Genomic DNA, 23,954 nt, shown 5'->3' with positions numbered 1-23,954 from the left:
AAAGGACACAAAGTGCGATTTCAGGGTGGGTGGGTTATTGAGGGATATTTTTGTGCTAGAAAGTTTGTACTGTTAAAAGAACCAGCTTGGGGGCGGAGCCAAGATGGCAGCTGGTAAGCACGGACTAGAGTGAGCTCCGAGTCCCTCCAAAAACCTATAAAAAATGGCTCTGAACCAATTCTAGAACGGCAGAACCCACAGAACAGCAGAGGGAAACGGGGCTCCAGCCCAGGACAGCCTGGATGGTCTCTGGGTGAGGTCCATCCCGCACTGAGCTGGGAGCTGGGAGCTGGGAACAGAGTAAAGCAGAGCCCAGCCTGAGCGACGTGGACCATCCAGACCAGAAGCCGGGCGGAGGGGGCCCTAGCGCCCTGAATATGTGAGCTGCGGCAGTTACCAGACCCCTCGACCCACAAACACCAAGGACTGCGGAGAAGGTTAGTGGGAAAAGCTGCAGGAGTGGAAGGAGTTCACAGATCGGCTTCTAGCCCCGGGGGCAGCGGAGGTGGGGCAGCTACAGCTGTTGTTACTTCCGGCTCCAGGCCCACCTGGTGGGAGGAATTAAGTGGCGGATCAGAGCAGGAGTGCAACAGCCTGCTGAAGATCTAAGCCCAGTCTGGACTGGTGGTCCTTGGGGAAGGAGGAGTGTGGCTCTGACAGAGCTGGCACCTCCCCCCCAAACATAGAACATAGAACTCGTTAGTCTACAAGCAGTCATACCCCATTGAAAAACTCAAGGGTCAAGTTAGTTGGTTGGGAATATGGCCAGGCAGCGAAAACGTGCCCAGATTCAGTCTCAGACTTTGGATTCTTTCTTTGGTGACAAAGAAAACCAAAACATACAGCCTAAAGAAGACAACAAAGTCATAGAGCCTACAACAAAAGCCTCCAAGAAAAACATGAACTGGCCCCAGGCCATAGAAGAACTCAAAAAGGATTTGGAAAAGAAAGTTAGAGAAGTAGAGGAAAAATTGGGAAGAGAAATGAGAAAGATGCGAGAAAACCATGAAAAACAACTCAATGACTTGCTAAAGGAGACCCAAAAAAATACTGAAAAATACACTGAAGAAAACAACACCTTAAAAAACAGACTAACTCAAATGGCAAAAGAGCTCCAAAAAGCCAATGAGGAGAAGAATGCCTTGAAAGGCAGAATTAGCCAAATGGAAAAGGAGATCCAAAAGATCACTGAAGAAAATACTACTTTAAAAATTAGACTGGAGCAAGTGGAAGCTAGTGACTTTATGAGAAATCAGGATATTATAAAACAGAACCAAAGGAATGAAAAAATGGAAGACAATGTGAAATATCTCCTTGGAAAAACCACTGACCTGGAAAATAGATCCAGGAGAGATAATTTAAAAATTATTGGACTACCTGAAAGCCATGGTCAAAAAAAGAGCCTAGATACCATCTTTCAAGAAATTATCAAGGAGAACTGCCCTGATATTCTAGAGCCACAGGGCAAAATAGAAATTGAAAGAATCCATCGATCGCCTCCGCAAATAGATCCCAAAAAGAAATCTCCTAGGAATATTGTTGCCAAATTCCAGAGCTCCCAGATCAAGGAGAAAATACTGCAAGCAGCCAGAAAGAAACAATTTGAGTATTGTGGAAACCCAATCAGAATAACCCGAGATCTGGCAGCTTCTACATTAAGAGATCGAAGGGCTTGGAATGCAATATTCCGGAGGTCAATGGAACTAGGATTAAAACCTAGAATCACCTACCCAGCAAAACTGAGTATCATGTTCCAAGGCAAAATATGGAGTTTCAATAAAATAGAGGACTTTCAAGCTTTCTCAGTGAAAAGACCAGAACTGAATAGAAAATTTGACTTTCAAACACAAGAATCAAGAGAAGCATGAAAAGGTAATCAAGAAACGGAAATTGCAAGGGACTTACTAAAGTTGAACTGTTTTGTTTACATTCCTACATGGAAAGATGATGTGTATGATTCATGAGACCTCAGTATTAGGGTAGTTGAAGGGAATATGCATATATGTTTATGTATATATATAAGTGAATGTGTATGTATGTATATATCTATGTGTATGTGTATGTATGTGTATGTATGTGTGTATATATATATATGTGTTTATATATATATGTAAAAGAGAGAGAGCAGACACAGGGTGAGTTGAAGATGAAGGGAAGATATCTAAAAAAAAATAAAATGAAATTAAGGGATGAGAGAGCAACATACTGAGAGAGGGAGATAGGGAGAGATAGAATGGGGTGGATTATCTCGCATAAAGGTGGCAAGAGGAAGCAGTTCTATGGGAGGAGGGGAGAGGGCAGGTGAGGGGGGAATGAGTGAACCTTGCTCTCATCAGATTTGGCCTGAGGGGGAATACCATACATACTCAGTTGGGTATCTTATCCCGCAGGAAAGAAGAGGGAGGAAGATAAATAAAAAAAAATAAAAGGCGGGGGGATGATGGAGGGGAGGGCAGATGGGGGTGGAGGTAATCAAAACAAATACTTTGGGAAGGGGACAGGGTCAAGGGAGAAAATTCAATAAAGCGGGATGGGTTGGGAAGAAGCAAAATGTATTTAGCCTTTCACAACATGAGTATTGTGGAAGGGTTATACATAATAATACATGTGTGGCCTAGGTTGAATTGCTCGGTTTCTTAGGGAGGGTGGGTGGGAAGGGAAGAGGGGAGAGAATTTGGAACTCAAAGTTTTAAAATCAGATGTTCAAAAACAAAAAAACTTTTTGTATGCAACTAAAAAATAAGATACACAGGCAATGGGGCGTAGAAATTTATCTTGCCCTACAAGAAAGGAAGGGAAAAGGGGATGAGACGGGAGGGGGGTGATAGAGGGGAGGGCTGACTGGGGAACAGGGCAACCAGAATATAAGCCATCTTGGAGTGGGGGGGAGGGTAGAAATGGGGAGAAAATTTGTAATTCAAACTGTTGTGAAAATCAATGCTGAAAACCAAATATATTAAATAAATAAATTTAAATTAAAAAAAAGAACCAGCTTAGGAGGAGAAACCATGGCTATGGGAAGGAAGGGGATCCTGAGAGTCTAAATCATTAGCCTTGGAGAACCTATATCATTATCTTAAAAGAACTGAGGAAATTTAGGGCAGAAAATGTAAAAATTTGAAGCTGGGGCCCTAAACATTTACAAATACTTGCTTTAGTCTAGAGAGAATGTATCAGATTACAAGTGGGAAGTACCTAACATTATAATCTGTGTATGTATATAAATATTTTGTTCAGTCATTTCAGTTGTGTCCAATTCCTCAGAACCCCACTTAGGAGTTTTTTGGCTAAGATACTGGAGTGCTTTGCCATTTCCTTCTCTATCTCATTTTACAGATGAAGAAACTGAGGCAAAGAAGGTTAAGTTATTTTCCCAGGGTCACACAGATAGTAAATGTCAGAGGCTGGATTTGAACTCAGGTCTACCTGACTCCAGGCCCAGTACTCCATCCTCTGTACCACCTAGCTTCCCTGTACCACTTAGCTGCCCACTAATACACATACAGACATGTCGAGAAGGTATGGAGAATAGTGGATAGAAAGCTTGCTTTAAGACCTGGGTTCAAGTCCAGTCCTTGTTGTTGTTGGTCCTTTGTTCTCAAAGAGGACCATGACATCAGGGAGGTGATGCCAGGACATGCAAGTGAATTGGATTTAAGCGAAGGAAGGCTGTGCAAAGTCACCGGCCTCACGCATCTTTAATACATACTGGTCATATGACCTTGGACAAATCACTTAAACCCCCAGAGCCTGAGGCAGCTTTCTCTAAGACTCTAAACTGCAGAGAAAGTGATGACCTGCCCTTGTGGAGTTTCCCTAACCTAGGAGTTCCCTATGCCAGTAAAATTACAGGTTCAGTCCCTATCAATCATATCTATCTATCGATATAGATATAGATTTAGATAGCTATAAATATAGGCAGATATATGGAGACAGAGATAGATATAAATATAGATAGATTTATAGATAGATTTATAGATATAGATAGGATATATAGATAGATATAGATATATCAGATATATCACATATAAATATATATTGATGATCTATATATCACATATATACATATATGTATGCAGATAAATACATATACAAATATACATGTGCACATATACACAAGTATCTTTTACTTATAAATACTTTTAAATACATGATTCCTCACAAATGACTTTTTAAAGCTCATTCACAACAAAATAATAATAAGACCTTAAAAATACAATATCAAAGGCATAATTTCCCTTGCAATTATGTTCTCAATTCTAAACTATAGTCAATAGCCAATAAACACCTCAGCTAGGTGGCAGAGCAGATAGAGTGCTGGCTCTGGAGTTAGGAGAACCTGAGTACAAAATCTGGCCTCAGACACTTACTAGCTCTGTGACCTTGGGCAAGTCACTTAATCCTGTTTGCCTCAGTTTCCTGAACTGTCAAATGAGGTGGAGAAAGAAATGACAAACCACTCCAGAATCTCTGCCAAGAAAACCTCAAACGGGGTCATGGAGAGTTGGACTCGACTGAAACTGCTTATCAAAAATGTGCCAGACACTATGCTAAATCCTGGGGATACAAATACAAAAAAAGACAGTCTCAGCCCTCAAGGAACTTACAATCCAATGGAGGAAGACAACATTACAAAAGGAAGCTGAAAAAGAAAGGGGAAGTACTAAATTTTGGGGCAGGTTGATGTCAGAGAAATCAAGCAACATCCAAGAAAGGCACTCTTGAAAGAAGAAAAACTGGAAAGCACTGTAGGTATGAGAAATGATTTCAAATAAAACCTCCAAATGGTAAAGCCCTAGTTTCTCATTGAATATTTATTAAGCTGTTACTGCACACAAGGTTCTCTACTAGGCACCTCAAGATTATTTTTAAAAATTATACATTAACCAATAACAACTAACGCTTGATTGTTTTCTTTGGTTCCTAGTTATTTTAATCTTAGAGGCACATTTTCCAACATTTCCCATAAATTTAAAGGTGATACATTACCTTCACAGTATAATTGAAGTACTTGGCTGCTTGCATAAATCGATGATATCCATCGGTTTCTTTGGTTGCTACAGTTATGACTAATAATTTATCTGCGAATATAGAAGAAAACATCATCAGAAGGGGTAGTGAGCTGCTAAACTAAATGCATTTATTTCACTGTTCATTACAAATGACTATAGATCACATTGGAGTCATCAAAGTACCATGGATTATGAATCAGACTAGGACAAAGGTCAGTGTTAAAAGTGGAAAATGTGCTGTGAACAAAATGCTAACTGTTAATAACAGTTTAATTTAATTTTGTTACTTTGGCAAAATACATACTAATACAAAAAACATTTTAATAGAAGAAGATAAGATTAAGGGGGAAAATTGTAACATCGGTGAACTTTAAGTGAAAAGTCTTCTTAGTTTTAGTTCAGTCCACACACAGGCCACTCTAAAACTGATGTCACCAACACCAGACAGCAACTAAACCATCAGTTGCTTGCCTACCTATGCATGAGACATAAAATGTGTATCAACGAGTCCTGGAGCCCAGTGTATGCTCAAAGCAAATTCCCTCTGCTAACACAGACATGCTCAGAAAATATTTAAGTAATTAGTATACTCTAAATTAACTATATTCCTATTATGTAACTGTCACATAACATTCTTTGTTTCCCAATTTTGTGTTGTCCCCTCCTCTTCCCTCTGTGCCTTGTTGTACACCACCCTATTCTAGAAAGAAAACCCCTTCCACCATTCCCGGTCATCTCCACCTATTGACATTCTTCCATTCCTTCAAATTCCTCTTTCTTCCAGCCAATCTTATCTACTTACTGTTCTCTGAAGTCAGTAATGTCTCCTGCCTGCAGGCTTTTGGTTGGCTCTCTTTGGTGCCTAAAATCTTAGAATCCCAAGCTTCTTTCCAGGATCAACTCCCTCTTTATCTATTTAAAGAACCCTTTCATGACTCCTCTACTTGTTGGTGCTCTCACCCTCCTCAAATTACATTGGATTTACTCACCTAGCTAGAAGCTATATCCTCTACAACGCAAAAGTCTTGAGGAAGTGGATTGTTTTTAGCAAAATGCCATGCATACAGTAGGTGCTTAAGAAATAGTTTGTGAAATAAGTTTGTGAAATCATATCAGCTTGGGACCAAAGGAATTGAGGAATAATCCATATACAGATGCCCAGATCCATATATTCCACAAATGTATGTGTGTGTGTGTATATGTGTGTGTGTGTGTGTATATATATATATATATATATACATATATATATATATATACATATATATGTGTGTGTGTGTGTGTGTGTGTGTGTGTGTGTATTTTGTATGGAAAGACTACAACATGTGATGACTTCAAGCCACCTAACTTTCAAAGGTCCCAGGCTACTAATACCCTAGGAGTTATGTATTAAGTCATTAGTAGGTTAAGATCTAGATTGGTAAAATGGGTTTCCATACCTAAAATCCCAGACCACATGTATCCACACCTACACAAACGGAACTGTAACTAAACCATGTCCCTTGGCCTGCTAGCCCCAGGAGAAACATCCCAGTGATACTACCTCCACTACCTCCTTATCTGAATTTGCCCCAGGTTCAAGAATTCCTAATTATCCCATACGTGTAAACACACATACACACATACAAACACACAAACACACACACACACACACACTCACCTTAACATGCAAAAATCCTGTGGTTTTGTCATTATTTTGTCAACTCTCCTACAAGAACCATCTTCATCTCTTCACCAAGGTATAGCCAAAGTGCATATTAATGAATGACTTGAAGGGTGAGTTCTAGGGAGTTGTCTGAGATAGACAGTGAATTCCCCAGTTTACACACCTATGGTAAGTGTGACAGGAAGGATCTGACCCATATCTTCTTGGTTCCAGGTAAAAGAATCTATCCACTAAGGTATACTATCTTTACCTATATACACATATTTTAAAGATAATACTATATCCACTTTAAAATAGATTTTGCTATTTGGTCTTTCATATATACTGAAAGTATAAGAAAATAAAAGTGACTCAAACATCCAAGTAATATTAATAGAATATGACAAAAACAGTTTCCTTCCAAAATATGATTACTACATTTTCCACTCGAAATTTCAGTGAAAAAAATCTGTATTTTTTTTCCACTGAACCATTTCAGAGAATTGCAAATTAAAAAAAAACTTAAAAGAAAATTTCTATTTTCTTCATATATTCATGGTCAAGGGAAATATTCTAGAGTAATATTTTCATATGAACACTACTCTAAAACAATACAGTTCAGAACTTTGTTGAATTTAATGAGTACTAATTGATTTTTCTTCATAAATTAACTATATATTTCAGGATGAATAAAACTGTATTTTCTCTAGCAAAAGTAGCATATTGTTTTGATTGGAAAGTCTGGCACTGAAAATTTCCACCCTATAAATGCAGATTATATTTCAGAGCTAGATGAATCTCTTATTGAAAATTTCCTAATTCTTGGGAATTAGTTGTAACCACAGACACTGAGCAGACACATTTTTACACCTACCATTTGCAGTATAAGGTTGACATTAAAGATTTCGTCATAACTAAGACAGACAGCAATGTTGGCTAGACGATATTACCCAATTGAATGACTCAGAAGGCAAAGAAAAAAAACTAAGTTACTCTGACAGAGTGTCTAGAATTCTACTGCAATTAGGGGTCTTGCTCTTTTTTTGTAAACCGATAGATAGACATGATTCTTAGGAAAAAAACAAGCATTTTTATGAAGGCTATTATTATACTATACAATGTCATCTGCTTTCATTTACATAGCTATTCAGCTTCTTTATTATAACATGAAATGAAATTCCCAACTTTGCATATTATCTGAAGGAAAAACCGTGGCAGACGTAATATTTAACCTACTAGGAAATCTAGTTCATAACCTTTTTTTCCCCAAAGCAAGAGTCTAAATTAACAAGTCTCTGACCCTGTCCTTAGATAATACCTACCTCACTCCAATTAGGTGAAGAAAACACAAATCATTTCCAGGAGCTATAATTTCATATAATGTAAAATCTTACTCTAACCTTCCAACATGAGTCATATAGAAAGAAAACAAATAATGTAAAAACTTAGCTCCATGCAAAGATAGGAATGTTTTCCTCCCTTCAAATAGCTGTGGGACTCTGGGCAAGTCACTTAACCCTTTTCTTGGCAAAGATACTGGAGTGATTTGTCATTTCCTTCTCCAGCTCATTTTACAGATGTGGAAACTGCGGCAAGCAGGGTTGACTGGCTTGCCTAGGATCATACAGCTAGTAAGTGTCTGAGGCCAGATTTGAACTCAAATCTCTCCTGACTCCAGGTCCTGTGCTCTATGCACTATGCCACCTAGTTGCCCTTTTTGGTAGCATAACAAATCTAATAAAATTCAAGGTTTTTCAAAAGCAAAACAACTGCTGGCATGTATGCAGGATCCAGTAGTTAGTCTAGTTCTGTTGTCAAAATCAAATCATAACAAAGAAATGAGATTTTTTTTTGCCAATCCTTTTATGTCTTTGACAGTCAAAGTGGTATCAGAATGACCTACGTGAAATCCAATAAGAATTTTTAATGAACCACTTCTCCTTTAAGTATTTGCCTGCTAATACAGCTGTCCTTAGTTCTGCCACACTGAAATAGATAGCAGTCCTAAAATATAAAAATAAAAAATAAAAAAGATCCATCTAGGTTTTTACGAGTAACGCAAGGGACATAATAAATCTGCATGACCAGGAAGACTGGTTCAATAAGTCTGATCTGTCTTCCAAATTATAATTCAGCATATATTTGAAGACTACTGTGTCTCCACTAAATTGTCTCTTCTTTAGGCTGAATATGCCCAATTGGTTCAACTGTTCTTCATGTGAAAATGTCCATACTTTTCAACCCCTCCCCCCAGCCCCACACACAGCCCAGATCTTTAATACTGTTTCTAGGAATGAACATGCCACTACAAATGTTGTCTTAACAGGAATGGGTAAAGCAGGATTATCATCTCCCTTTTTCTGTACACTGAATTTCTGCTAGGCCAGCTATTCTGACACTTCTATCTCCAGAGTGTGTCAGGGAAGCCAGTTCAGACTCCTAAACTCAGACTCTTTAGTACAAGGATGTCCATTGCTGAAGCACTAAATAGATTTCAGTGGCTCCCTGTGGGATAAAAAACAAAGTGCTCCATTTGGCATTCAAAGCCCTTCATAACCTGGTGCCCTCCCACCTTTCCTATGTTCTTATACCTTCCTCCCCAACCTGTATTCTTCAATTCAGTGACTCTGGCCTCCTGGCTGTTCTATGAAAAAGAGGATCCATCTCACAGCTCCAGGCATTTTTTCTGACTATCCTCCATGCCTGGAATTCTTTTCCTCATTAATTCCACCTGCTGACTTCCCAGGCTTCCTTTAAGTCCCAACTAAAATCCCATCTTTTACAGGAAGCCTTTCCCAACCCCTCTTAATTCACATTCTTAATTCTAGAGCTTTCCCTCTATTAATTATATCCTATTTTTTCCTACGTATGGCTTGTTTGGTACACATTTGGTATACATGCCCTCTCCCCCAGGGGCACCCCCAACCCTGAGCACTAGGGGTGGCTCTGACTGGGTTCCTGAGATGGATGCTACTCTCCCCCATTAGATTGTAAGATCCTTGAGAGCAGGGACTAACTTTTGCCTCTTTTGTATCCCTGGTGCTTAGCATGGTGCCTGACATACAGGAAGTACCTAGTAAATGTTTGATTATTGATTGACGCAACCCATCACTAAGCCATCTAGAGCGATGCTGCTTCATAGGGAAACATAGAAGCACAGCCATTCTAGATCATGGGGGTTTCTAGACTTTTCCCCCATTGTCTTTAACAGGAAATCCATAGAATATGACCACACTACAAATAAAACAAACATATATCAAGCACACAGAATGTACAGAACACTATGCTGAGAGATACAAAGCTAAAATAAAACATGGCCTCTGCTCTCGAGGAGTTTTTAGTTTAATGATGCAGGTGAGGCCTGAAGACAGCATTCTCCATCTGCCCCTTTTACTGGATTGTCCCACTTCCCATACATCTTGAGTCAGCTATAAAGAACAAGGAAACCTCTCAGGGAAGGGTGACAAAATTGTTACCAAGCATTTGAAGGGCTCTTGTGGGAAAGAAGGTTTAGATTTTTTTGGCTTAGCTGCGGAGCACAGAAAAAGACCACCAAAAACTATGCCTGGGAGGAGCTAAGCCATAGAGCTCTATGCTCTCTGTGAGATGCTGTATCTTCATTGTACACCCTACATTTACCACCTGGCTGATGAGTCTCCAGCCCTTCTCCCACTTTGAACATCTTTCCGGGTGAGCAGGAAGGATCCTAACAAAGGACCATCTTAGTATCCCCTCATCACCTTTATGACTTCCCAGGAATTAAGTGTCTTCTTTGGCTACCACTCTCATAGGTCTTCTCCATTAGAATATAAGATTCCTAAGGATAGGGACTATGCTTCGCCCATTCCTTTGACTATGATAATCTCTTAATAAATGCTATTCATTCATTCATTTATTCAATTAGGGACAAGCAGGGGAAGTCAAGAGAGATAAATTTAGGCTTGTTATTAAAAAGGTGAAAAAGCAGCATGATGCAGTAGAAAGCTGGCACAGGAGCCAGGACCACCTGGGTTCCAGTCTCACTTCTGACCTGCACTTAATGTGTGACCCCAGACAAGACCCTTAGCCTCCCTATTATTCTAAGTAACTCTCTCAGCCTATAAATTGCTAAGCACATGCCCAGGTAGAAATTTCAGAACAGTCCCTATTCCTACATGCTTCATATATGTTTTCTGTATTTGTGGTACGGTGGATAGAATACTGGACTGGAAATCAGGAAGACTCGTCTTCCTGAATTCAAATCTGGCCTCGGATACTTTGTAGCTGGGTGACCCTGGGCAAGTCACTTGATCCTGTTTGCCTCAGTTTCCCATCTGAAAAATGAGCTGGAGAAGGAAATGACAAATCACTGTGGTATCTTTGCCAAGAAAACCCCAAACAACAACAACACATTCTATGGATTTCCTATTGGAGACAATGGGAGAACAAGTCTAGAAACCCCAATGGACTTTAGGTATAGAATGGCTGTGATTTTATGTCTCCTATGAAGCAGCTTTGCCTTGGATGGCTTGGTGATGGGTTGGCTCAATCAATTACTCGATTTCAAGGAAGTCACTGTGGAATCACGGCCCCCAAGTCAAGAACACCTGGGTTCAAATCTTGCCTTTGCCACATACTTTTTTCCTGTGTCCCTTGGCAAGTTACTTTTTACCTCTGAGGGTCCCAGGCAACAATCTAATGCTATAAGTGCAGAAAAGGCATAAATTTGCAGCGGTAAAGAATGTACCTTACAGGCGCTCCCTGCACCAATGAAATGGAAATGAAAGAAGAGAGGTAGGAGTGAAATGAGTAAAACTTCCTAACAATTAGAACCACTTCTTTAAGTATTTGCGTGCTGATATAGCTGCCCTTGGTTCTGCCACACTGAAATGGATAGTAGTCCTTAAAAAAAAAGAAAAGAAAAAAGGAAAAAAAGAAATCTGGATTTTTACAATTTGGAATAATGTAAGTGAAATAAGAAAGGTTCCCCTCATGCCCTTCAACCCTTCAAAAAACGTGTACACACACACACACACACACACACACACACATGCACACGCACGCACACGCACGCACGCACACGCACGTATGCACACAGAGTCTTCAAACAAAACCTGGAAAAGCACTAAGTAAGTTACAGAAATACTTTTTCAAGTATAGATTAGATCGTATGGACTCTCTATGCCTTCCAGCTCTGAGATTCTGAGAAGGAATGGGGCTAGGACCAAGCAGCAGGTTCACCTGGGGTTCTAGCAAAAGAGAAGCTGAGGGAACACACTGACATGTCTAGTGAAAGAGGAAATACAATAAACTGAGGAGCTCATATGGCAGACTTCAAAGAAAAAGTATGCAATGCTCTGGAAAAGCCAGGTAATAAACACATCCTCTGATGGACTGATTTGGTGGGGGGGGGGGGGGGGGAGCTAGAGGGGCAAACCTGTGATTTCACCGATATGTACAATCTGTACTGGCAAAAGGAATTTCTTCATTGGAAGCTCCCTAGACAAAATTTAGGAAAAATAAATTGAATTTTAAAGCTATTAGTAACCTTAGAGATCACCTATTTCAATCCTCACATTTTAAAGAAATGAAAACTAAAGGCCAGAGAGGGGATGATAGAATGAAGATTAAAACCCAGACCGTCTAAGTATTTGTTCATTCATCTTACTGCTTTCCTAATTAATGAGTCACCCAAACATTGAAGCAAATGAACTAGTGCCGTATAATCTGAATGGCAAAAGAATAAATTTTATGTTGTGAAATGACTGAGAAAAATTCAAGACATGAATTACTCAAAAGCAATCTAGTCTGAAACTCAGACAACGACAGAGGCTAGCATATAATGTGGGTGTCGAAAGAATAAATTTTATGTTGTGAAATGATTGAGGAAAACTCAAGGCATGAATTACTCAAAAGCAATCTAGGCTGAAACTCAGACAAGGATAGAGACTAAAAAAGAGATGGGAGGGAGACAGCAAAAGATTCATGGGAAAGTTCACTGCAAAGAAAGAGAAAAACTACAAAAAAGGCTTCAAAATACAGAAATGCTCCCAACCTCTAATGTTTCCAGAAAATCTTCATCCATGTTAGCATGGAAGCCTGAGACCCTTGAATTCTGGACCAAGTAGAGCCATGAAAAGCTACAAGCAGTAGGTTCCTGAAGGTAAGAAACAACGCAAGAGTGTGATTGATGTTGCCTAATGGACAACTTCCAGAAAGCTACCACTCAGTAGATAAAAAGGGAAAGAACACTGGCTGATGGTCCATGGTCTAGAAGCACTCAATGTTCTAATCCTCTTTCCAATAACACAAAGGACAAGAGCTAACAAATGAACTTTAGTGGGAATAAATGTAGTTTTTAAACAGTGTCAAAAAGTCAACAGTATGTGAACAGCATAGGGAATACAAGACAACAATAGGTTATATGAAAAAAAACCTATGGATTTTACATGAATTTAAGTTCAGCATCATCCAAACACGTAAGGCAGCTATCCAAAAGATACAAGGCATTTGCATCTGGACTAAGGGACATGTAAGTACTAATATGCTCCGAACTGACCAGCCCACATATATAATAGTGTATGAATTCATGGATGTCATAATCCAAGGATAAATCTATCCAAAGGGGAATGACCAGGTTGGTAAAGAAATTCTATCATTCAATAGACCACCACTGAAAATAACTGTTTAGGCAGGACAAGACAGGAAGAAGCGGGGCATGTTACAGCAGTCCTCATATTTGAAGAGCTATCATATTGATGAAAAATTAAATCTATGTTGTGATTCCTTTCAGAGAGTAATAGTAAGAACAGCAAAAATAATAACAAAATAATAGCTGGCATTTATGTGGCACTTTAAGGTTTACAAAATGCCTTGCACACATTATTGTATTGGATCCTCACAATAACCCCGTAAAGCAGAGAGCATTTGTGGATTCTCCTCTTGCACAGGATGAAATAGGCTCTGCATAGGTTAACTGACTTACTAACAGTCTCTAGAGTGCAGCTAGTACCGAGGGATAGACATTGCAAAAGGAAAGAATTTGGACTCTTCATTATTAGAAGAGCAAAACCTTCCAGAGGAAAAAAAAAATGTAATAGTTTGTTTTGTGAGATGGTGGATTCAGTCAAGTGCAAGCTAGATGAAAAGCGATCAGGAATCATATACGGCTTGCTTCAGCACTGGATGGGAGGTTACATGACTGTAAGGTACCATTCAACCCTATTCTCATAAGGCTCCACGACCAAGCATTCCATTTTAATAACAAAGGGAAGACCTTCCTCTGCTATAAGCAGAGGAATTTTACACTATGGATTCCAAGTGATCAGAGACAGAAACTTTCAGAAAGAAAAAGGAAATAGTTATAATCAACAGTTCTCTGAGTGGGCCATAGTAATCCAGCTGCTGTCCAGATGCTGCGTCAGGGAACACATACTGTATGCCAGAAATCTGTATTCAAGATGTAATTGAGAGTTTGTTGAGATTACTCTGACCCGGTAACTACAGTCTGATGGCTCTCATCCAAGTAGGCACAAACAATATTGCTTACTCTCACACCCAAAAGGCATCTGTGATTTGAAAACTCAGATGATAATATTTCTAATCCTCTTGCTTAAAGAAAAGGGTTTCTGGAAAGAAACATGCAACCTGAAGAAAAATGTCTGGCTGAGGTTGTTTTAAAAGAGGTAGTTTGGCATCAAATCCTGGACATGGCAAAGAATGGGTGCATCAAGATCCCCAAAGGAGTGGAGCAGTTATATAGCCCCCAACAGGTCAAAGAGGGGTGACCTGGCACTTAGGTCAAATTGTCTGAAACTTTGTCCCAGGTTACTGGAGTCTAAGTATGCCTGTTTCCAAGATCACCATTGGCTTAACACCCAGACTTCATGGTGGCCAAGCCTTGCTTTGGCTCACCATGCTTGATTTTGTTTACCTTGACTTGACTGACTTCTAGCCTCCTGACTATTATCTGGACCACAGTCCTACATGGCCCTTCAGTTTGGCTTTCTCGGTCTCCTGCTTTACCGACTTCTTCTAGACTACCAACCGTTATATGAACCATGTTCATATGCTTCCCTTCAGTCCAGTCTTCTCAATATCCTAAAGTTTTCCCACTTTATTTTTCAGGTTTATAATTACCACCACACCACACTACACACTTACCCTGTGGAACTGCAAAGATGATCTTCTTTAATAAATCTAAGAAAGTGCAACGTTAATACAGTTTAGACATGTAAAGATTCTTAGAGGTTATCTAGTGCAACCCTCTCATTTTACAAATGAGGAAACTGAGCCACAAAGAGTTGAAGGGACTTGACCAAGGCCAATCAACCATTAAGTATCAAAGGTGAGAAAGGAACATATAACACAGAATCTCAGAATTATAAAAAACCTTAGTCCAACCTTTACCTTCATGAGACTATTCTCCATAATACACGTAGCAAGTAGACATCCAGACTTTATTTGAAGACTTCCTTCACTATCTATGAGGCTCATTTGACATTTTTTTTTTATTTGTCAAATCTTTATTGGGTAAGTGGGAAAGATTGGCAGGGTCCAGTTTAGTCCTTCTTGGCAGCAGCCTTCCTCATGGCAGCTAGGACGTTGCTGAGCTCCTCTCTCTTCCTCTTGGCCCGGATGTGAGTTCCCACCCTTTTTTTGATGAACTTAAGGGCTCTCTTATCCTTAGAGACCTTTAACAATTCCATGGCACGCCTCTCATAAGGGGCAAATCCACACACTTCCGGATCATATCTCTCACAAACTTGGTGTGTTTGGTCAAGCGCCCACGGCAGCGGCAGTGTCCCGGCTTCGAAACGTTTTTGGTAACTTTGTGGCCCTTGTTGAGGCCCACGGCCATGGGGTATCGGATGGCCATGGCTGCGGCGCGTAGCCCCAAAGGCAGCCACAGCAGAAGGCTCATTTGACTTTTTAATAGCTTTGATTATTAGAAAGGGTGTTACTGCTAGTTTATGATTGGTGATAGGTTGTGATGGGAGTTTGTTGTTACCTTATTTATGTTCCCTCATTTAAACTTCCATTCAGTGTGCCAAGTTCTTGCATTCTGAGACCAGGAAAAACAAACCTAATCCATCTTCCACATGACAGAACATCCAATACTTGAAAGCACCTGTCATATCACTCCTACCATCATTATCTTCTAAGGATAAACATCTCCATTTTTATATCCTCCCTAAAACGTGGTAACAACAACTGAATACGATGATCTGGCAGGGCGAAAAGGAGTGATTCTCTTCTCAGTCCTGAAAGACACTGTGCCTTTAAATTCAGCCTAAATTTGCATCCGCTTTAGTGATCATTCGTATTGTTGACTTATTTTGAGCCATCAGTCCACTGAAATCCTGAGATCTTTTGCTTCAGATGAACTTCTATTGAACCATAATTCCCTCATTTTGCACTTAGGTGTTCCCCCTGCCCCACCCCCACCAAAATTTACAAAGTACAGTATAAGACTTCCTATTTATTCCAAATCTCAAACCAGTACTCCACCACTTACACCATCCTTATTTCAGAGAAAGGGAAAAGGGTTAATACAAAAGGAGGGGGGGAAAAACTGTTGACTATTCTAATGCACTGATGATGTAATATTGCATATTACTGGTATCTCCTTTAAGAGTCTTATTCTACTCCTAGGCTGCAAGATCCAAGAGACAAGCCTAGGCTTTCCCTATCCTTAAACAAACAAACAAAAAATTAACAATCCTTTCATTTGATCCTATCATTCCCCCTTCCATTTCCCAGCCAAATAGCTAAAAAAAAAAAAAGTAAACAAACAAAAAACTGTCAACACTTTGTGTTTTGTCATCTAGACTCTTCCTTTCACTCTTTTCTCACCTCCCTGAATTCTTACTTCACACCTCAAATGAATGGGCTCTATGCAAAGTTCCCAACAATTTTTCGATTGCCAAACTAATGATTTCTTTAGTCCTCATACCTTTCTACAGTATATAAGATTGCTGACTACCCACCTCAACTGGATACATTCTCCTCTGTGGGTTAAATATGAATGCCTCTGCTTGGCATTGCAAGCCAAATGTAACTTGGCTCCAGCATACCTTTCCCCTATATACTCTATGGTCCATCACACACAACAGCCCACCTCCCATTTCTGGGCTTTTGCACAGGGTATTTCCATGCCTATCATGTATTTCTCTTCCCCTCCCCTCCTCAGAATAAATCCTTAACTCCCTTCCAAGCTCAGCTCAAGGGTTACCTCTAAAGGAGACATTTCCTGAACCTTCTAACTATTAAAGTCACTACCCCCAACTTAATTTGAATTTACCTTTGATAGGCTTTGTGTTTACTTAAATGGGTATGTGTTATTTCCCAAGATAGTTTACAAGCTCTTTGACGAAAGGAATTATTTTGGCTCTGCTTTTGTTTTCCCAGTATCTATCATCATTACCTAGGTTTCGGTCATTCACTTTTATCTGAGTCTACCTGATCTCATGGACTTTGTCCATGGGGTTTTCCAGGCAAAGATACTGGAGCGGTTTGCCATTTCCTTCTCCAGTGTATTCCTATTTTAAAGATGAGGAACTGAGGCAAATAGGAGTTGTGACTTGCTCAGAGTCACACAGCTAGTAAGTGTCTGAGGCCATATTTGAACTCAGATCTTCCTGACTCCAGGCCTGTTCTATTGCTCCAGCCAATGAATCACCTACCGCCCCTCTACTCTGCACATAATAAGTGCTTAATAAATTGCTTTTTGATTGATGAGGTGAGAGACTGTATTATGTCTATTGATGGTATCTCTGTTAGTGATTAGCTCCCTGTTCCAATTGCTTCACCATTGTATCAGAAAAGCCAGTTCAACTTGGAAAACAAAGAAGGTAAAGTGAAAACATCTGTGGATAAAGAAGATGTCACCTTGAATGAATACTTGATATTATCTTTGATTCTTTTCCTTCCTTTCCTTCAAAGCTCATGGTAATGGTTATGAACATGGATTTAGGGCTAGACAAGATTTTAGAGGTCATTTAATTCAGTGGTGTCAAACTCAAATAGAAGCACATACACGAGGATCCCAGCAAATTGCATATTGATTTAAAAAAAAAACAATTATTAACTTGTCTACTGTATTTCCCAATTACATTTGAATCTGGTTGGGCAGAACTCTGGAGCATCGCAGCCACAAGGCTTACCGAGTGTTTGACACTTCTGGTCTTACCTAAGCCCTTCTTTCTGCAGGTGAGAAAACAATGGCCTGCAAAAGTGAAAGCAGATAATTTGGGAGAATTCACATCCATGATGTCTGATTCTAAATTCAAAGCTCTTTCCCCATAGTTCTACCTGCCTCTGGCTGCTGGGATATATTGAGGCCTTTACACAAAACAATCCAAACCAGCCATCTTCTTTAAACTTCTTATACCAATTTAAATAGTATCTTTGCACATTGTCAGCTAGTTAGTTTTCAGGAACTACTGTCAATGTCCCTGCTTTATCTTATCTTCTAACTTTTAAACTACTAAAAACAAATAGATTAAAATAGTGTCCAAACCCAAGGGTTGGTAGGGGAGGAGAACTTGATAAACTCTCCTTTAGATTTCATGATATCCAAATTGGGAAGCTCAAAAGCTTCAGTTTTTTAACTTACTTTCTAGTTCTCAGTTAATTTTGTTTGAACTGGTTGAGATCACTAGATATGCCACTAGAGATGCCAGTCAGCTGTGCCAAGATCTATTAGGTACAGGGCAGCCTGGGAATAAGAAAGTACAAGATGAGTCCAAGGAGTCAATTCCAGTTTAATTGGTCTGTCATGGAAATACTCCTTTTTAGAAGTAGCTACTCACTATGGTATTTTCTCTGTGATACAAAAAAAGCATGCATTCTCAGGTTAACTTCATGCAATCTATAGAACAGATGACCTTTTTCTCTGGATTATATCCTGGAAAATGTAGGCTAGTCTCCAGCATTTTCTGAACAAAGTGAAGAAGGAGAAACATATGGTTGATTTAAAATGTAATGAAATCTTGAACTGGCAAGCAGCTGTAGTATATAAAAATCTATACAGTAAAAATAAACTAAAGCCTCATTGGATAACGAAATCTGTAATTAATTAAAATAGTTTGAAAGAAAAACTTACTTGGTACAATCATTATTTTAAAAAACATTCTAAAGGTTTCCTTGTGATGTTGGTCTGATTATTGGAATGGGAAAGAGGGTATATTTTTCAAAAAATGTTAAAACCATAATTAATGTGCATGATATTATTTTATGTATCCAAGGAGTAAAAATTCTCCAAGTGCAGACATGAGAAGGTCAAAGAAGGTATAGCTTTCATTTGTGCACTGTGTATCTAAGCCAATGGTTCTCAAATTCTAAGGGGACTTTCACTTCATCATTTTAGCAGTCTTCTAAGGTTCTGAGTGCCTTGAGCCACCCTTCTCAGTTCTCTGATCTTTTTCACTCATTATTAAAAGAAGACATGTTCCTGACCTACTATTACCAGGAAGGCAGGGTATTATTGCATTAAAAGCGTGGACTTGGAGTCAAAAGAATCCTGGGTTCAAACCTTGCCTCTGACACTTACTAGGTGATTATTATGGCAAGTAGCTTAATCACTCTAAGCCTCAGTTTCTCCATTAGTAAAATCAAGATACTCATATCTGCAATAGTGATTTCACAGGACTATGAGGAGATAATGTATAGAAAATGTTCTGAAAACCTTTATTTTTTATTTTTTTTCCAATTACATGTAAAGATAGTTTTCAACATATACTTTTACAAGATTTTGAGTTCCAATTTTTTTTCTCTCTCCCTTCCCTTCCCCCTCCCAAGATGGCATGCAATCTGATATAGGTTATATCTATACAATCATATTAATCATATTTCCACATTACTCAGGCTGTGAAAGAAGAATCAGAACAAAAGGGAAAAGCTATGAGAAAGAAAAATAAATTTAAAAAGAGAGAGAAAACTGTATGCTTCAATCTGCATTCAGACTCCACAGTTCTCTCTCTGAATGTGTACAGCATTTCCCATCATGAATCTTTTGAAATTGTCTAAGATCACTGTATTGCTGAGAAGAACTAAATCTATCACAGTTAATCTTTGTACAATGTTGCTGTTACGATGTACAGTGTTTTCCTGGTTTTGCTTGCTTCACTCAGCATCAGTACATGTAAGTCTTTCTAGGTTTTTCTGAAATCTGCCTGATCATCATTTCTTATAGCAGGGTTTCTTAAACTTTTTCCACTTTCTCAGTTTTGACAGCATTCATTGGCCATTGGCATTGTGTTGCCTGGGGTCGTGCTTTGTGGTCAGAATCAAAGCTGCACGGAAGTGGCACCATGCAACATGGGGCAAGTGCTGCCAGAAACACATCGGATTCATTACACGTTTGATTTTTTGACTAATATTTGGCCGTTGCACATTCAGAAACCCTCTACTGTTGCCAAATTTTTTGCAACCCCATATGAGGTCTGACCCACAATAAAGCGCTGCACAATATTATTCCATCATTCATATACCACAACTTGTTCAGCCATTCCTCAACAGATGGGCATCCCCTCAATTTCCAATTCCTTCTGCAAAACTTTAAAATGGCTTTCTTCTTCATCATCATTATTGCTTCAAAAGTTTGAAATGGGTCTTTATCAGATACCTGAGATTATAATAAGGTGGGTGCTGAGATGGCTGAGTGCTAAGAAATGGAGAGGTGGGACATGGGAGGGACTGGTCAGGAGATAAGTAATGAAATCAAGAATATTCTCAAAGGGGATGGGAAGAAAACAGGCAAGGAGAGGTAACACAGTGTAAGGATAAGAGAACTAAACTTGGAGTTTTGAATTTTGAATCCTGGCTTGGCCACTTACTCTTGGGGTGACTCCTGGACAAGTTACTTAACCTGTGTCTCAACTTTCCTATCTGTAAAATGAGAATAATGATAGCACCTAATTCCTAAGATTGTTGAGATCAAACGAGTTGACTTATGTAAGTCACTTTGCCAATCTTAAAGCATTATATCCATGTTAACTGTTAACATGTTAACAATGGGATGGAGTGGATAGAGGGCCTCAGAGTCAGAATTCAAGACTTTTAACACTATTGATCATGTGACCTTGTGCAAATTATTTAACCTCTGGGTGTCCTAGAAAAGTCTCTTATTATGAAGCTTTGGAGACAGTGGATCTAAGTTCCTGGAGGGAAAGGATGATTTGCCTTTCTTTGCATCCCCAATGCTTAACACTGTGCCTAGAACATAGTAGGCATTTAATAAACTCTTGTTGACTTGATTTGCTTCTAGGAGCTGTATATAAGTATCTATGCAACTACTGTAACTATGTCACCTTGTAGAAGTCATTTAAACTCTCTGAGTCTCAGTTTGTTCATCCATAAAATGAGGGGTTTTGACTACCTGGCCTAAGAATGCCTTTTGGTTCTAAGCTTAAGGTCACCAGCATCTTATTAATGTGTGGTCATATGCTACCATCCCACGCCCATGCACATTATAACTAGAATGTGATCTGTGATGGGCCATAGAATCTGTTACCCCTGGCCTTGTCTAGCCCTGCCAAGGTGGCCCATTTTCATGGTGCCAACACTGCAAACCAGAAGTAACCAAACACACATAGAATTATAGTATACACAAGAGTTTACAAGATCATTTTTATCTAATTTTATGATGAATGAATCACAGCTAAATATATCAATGGGCTAATGTCAAAATACTTCAAGGACCTACAATTTCATTCATGTTGGTAGTCCCTGGAACAAAAGGGACCAAAACTCTTTTACAACGCATTATCAGCACCTGGAAAATTGTTGTGGCCCCAAAACTCATCAACTTTACAACCAACCTGGTTATAAGCCTAAAATAACGGGGCAAGGTCAGTCCTTGGACAATAGACATGTCTTACATTGGGCCAATTTTCAAAGTCCTTCCATCACGGCAGAAACTGCTGGAGGTTACCTTTCAAGAACCCTGGGTCATCTCCATAGCACAATGAGGCAACAGATTAGATTTTATGAGACATAGCATTGGACAGTGGAAAGTATATTAAATTTGGAGTTAAAAGTACATGAGGTCAAATCCCGCTTTTTCATCTTACCACCTGAGTGAACCTTGACCAAGTCACTTAGTTCCCATGAATCTGTCTCCTCTTCCATAAAATTCAGGGCTTGGTAGACTAGATAAGAAATTGTAATCTTTTGCTATATCACAGATCCTTTTAGCAATATGGTGAAGCCTATGGACCTCTTGTTAGAGTAATATTTTTAAATGCATAAAGCAAAGGAAACAAATTATACTGAAATATAGTTAGCATTGGAGCCAAGATGGTGAGTAGCAGGAAGAAGTACAATAGCTCCTCCCCTCCCTAAACTCCTCAAAACAGATTTAGAAAAGGCACCAGCCAAATTCCTGGTAGAGATATTCAAGAATAATTTGCACAGGGCCACAATTTCCAGCCCAGGTTGGCATAGAGAGGCAGAGATGACTTGTGAAGGAGTCTGGCCAGGCCTTGACAAAGAGAACACTTCAGACCGAATTCATACTGTGGCATGGAGATGTAATGCAAGATGCCAGAATGGGTGCCAGCCAGCAGCTCTGTCATTAACTAACAAGGGTTAAAAGGATGTAGATGAGATCAGTGCCTGACAGGCTTTTCTTTGAATTTTGTGATGTCTAAATTGGAAGAATAAAGGCTTCTGTTTTTTAACTTACTTTCTAGTTGTCAGTTAATTCTGCCTGAACTAGATGAGGTGGCTAGATACGTAACCTTGAGATGCCAGTCATCTGTACTTAGTAAAGAAATGGAACAAAAATTTAAATCTTGGTACAAGACACAAAACCTTGCCCAAGCAACAAACTCCCTGAAAATTAGAATAGACCATGATTTTATGAGACAACAAGAAATATTAAAACAAAATCAACAAATTAAAAAAATAGAAGAAAATGTAAGGTATCTCAGCAAAAACAACTGAACTGAAAACAAATTAAAGAGAAAAAAAATTAAGACTGGACTCCATGAAAAACATGACAAAGAAAAACAACAGCAACAAAAAAAGAACCTAGACATATTTCAGGAGTCTTAAAAAATTTCCAGATCTCTTAGAATGAGAGGGCAAAATGGAAATAGAACAAATCCAATAATAACATCCTGAAAGATACACCAAAATGAAAATTTCCAGGAATATTCTAGCCAAAATCCAGAGTTTGCAAATCAAAAAAGAAAACACTGCAACAGTTCATAAAGAAGTAATTCAAGTAGCCAGGAGCCAGTCAGGATTGCATATGAATTAGCAGCCACCACTATAAAGGAAAGGAGAGCTTGAAGTACAATATTCCAGGAGGCAAAAGAAATAGGATTACAGCCAAGAATAAATCACCTAGGCATATTGAGACTAATCAAATGGAGAGAAAAACTTAACCTTTAACAAAATAGGGAACTTCCAAGCATTCCAGACAAAAAGACCAGAGCTGCATGGAAACTTGCAAGTATAAACATAGGAGTTAAGAGAAATATTTTTTAAAAAAGATGTATATAAACTAACAATGAGTGGACTAAATGATGAGGAAATCATTAATTTAAATATGGTAAAATTATTTACATTCCCTCCAAACTCTATCATTACCAGGGGTCAGAGAGGAAGTTTAATTGGACAGATGGCCTGTGAGTGATTATACCTTGATGATCTTAGAAGGATAGAAGGAATAGAGAAGGGAAATATGCTCAGGGGCGAGAGAGAAAGGAAAAGGAAATTTAAGGGAAATTATCTTATATAATCAGGGATGTACAAGTAAAAGTGTATACAAAAGGAGAGGGCATCTGATATTCGAACAGCTCTCTCAATTGAACTGGTCAAAGGAAGGAACACACACACACACACACTCACACACTCACACACACTCCTAAATAAAACAAATTCTCCTTAAGAACATACAAAAATATTTACAGTTTTTTTCTAATGGGATACCTATCAATTGGGAAATGGTTAAACAACTTATGGTATATAAATGTGATAGAACACTCTTGCGCTATGAGAAATGATAATGAGGATAGTTTTAGAGAAACCTGGGAAGTTTTGTGTGAACTGATGCAGAATGAAGTGAAGAGCATCACAAAAACCGGGGTTTTGCTTGGTTTAAAAATAATAAATTAAATTTAAAATACTCATCAAAATATATTTAAAACAAGATAAAGGACCCCAAGCCAACAACTTCCAGATTAGATGATCTTGAAGGTCCCTGTTACTTCTAAATCTACAATCTCACCAATATAAAACTGAAATTAGAGAATAGCAATAAGGGTTAAACATCTACCCTAAAGAAAAGAATTGGTAAAGGATAGTTAGGT

General features: G+C 38.9%; 1 protein-coding gene and 1 pseudogene across 1 annotated transcript in view; both read right to left on the bottom strand.

The window, feature by feature from the left end:
- PLOD2 (procollagen-lysine,2-oxoglutarate 5-dioxygenase 2) overlaps nucleotides 1-23,954 on the bottom strand; it is a 107,426-nt gene that overhangs the window by 68,185 nt on the left and 15,287 nt on the right. Inside the window, 1 exon segment of the mRNA XM_036755999.1 lies at nucleotides 4,990-5,081. Coding sequence (XP_036611894.1) covers nucleotides 4,990-5,081 — 92 coding nt within the window.
- On the bottom strand, nucleotides 15,136-15,520 carry LOC118847500 (annotated as a pseudogene).

Source organism: Trichosurus vulpecula, chromosome 4 (genome assembly GCF_011100635.1).
Source record: "Trichosurus vulpecula isolate mTriVul1 chromosome 4, mTriVul1.pri, whole genome shotgun sequence".
Classification (NCBI taxonomy): domain Eukaryota; kingdom Metazoa; phylum Chordata; class Mammalia; order Diprotodontia; family Phalangeridae; genus Trichosurus; species Trichosurus vulpecula.
Note: the sequence above shows the minus strand (reverse complement) of the source record. Positions and strands in the feature narration are given on the sequence as shown.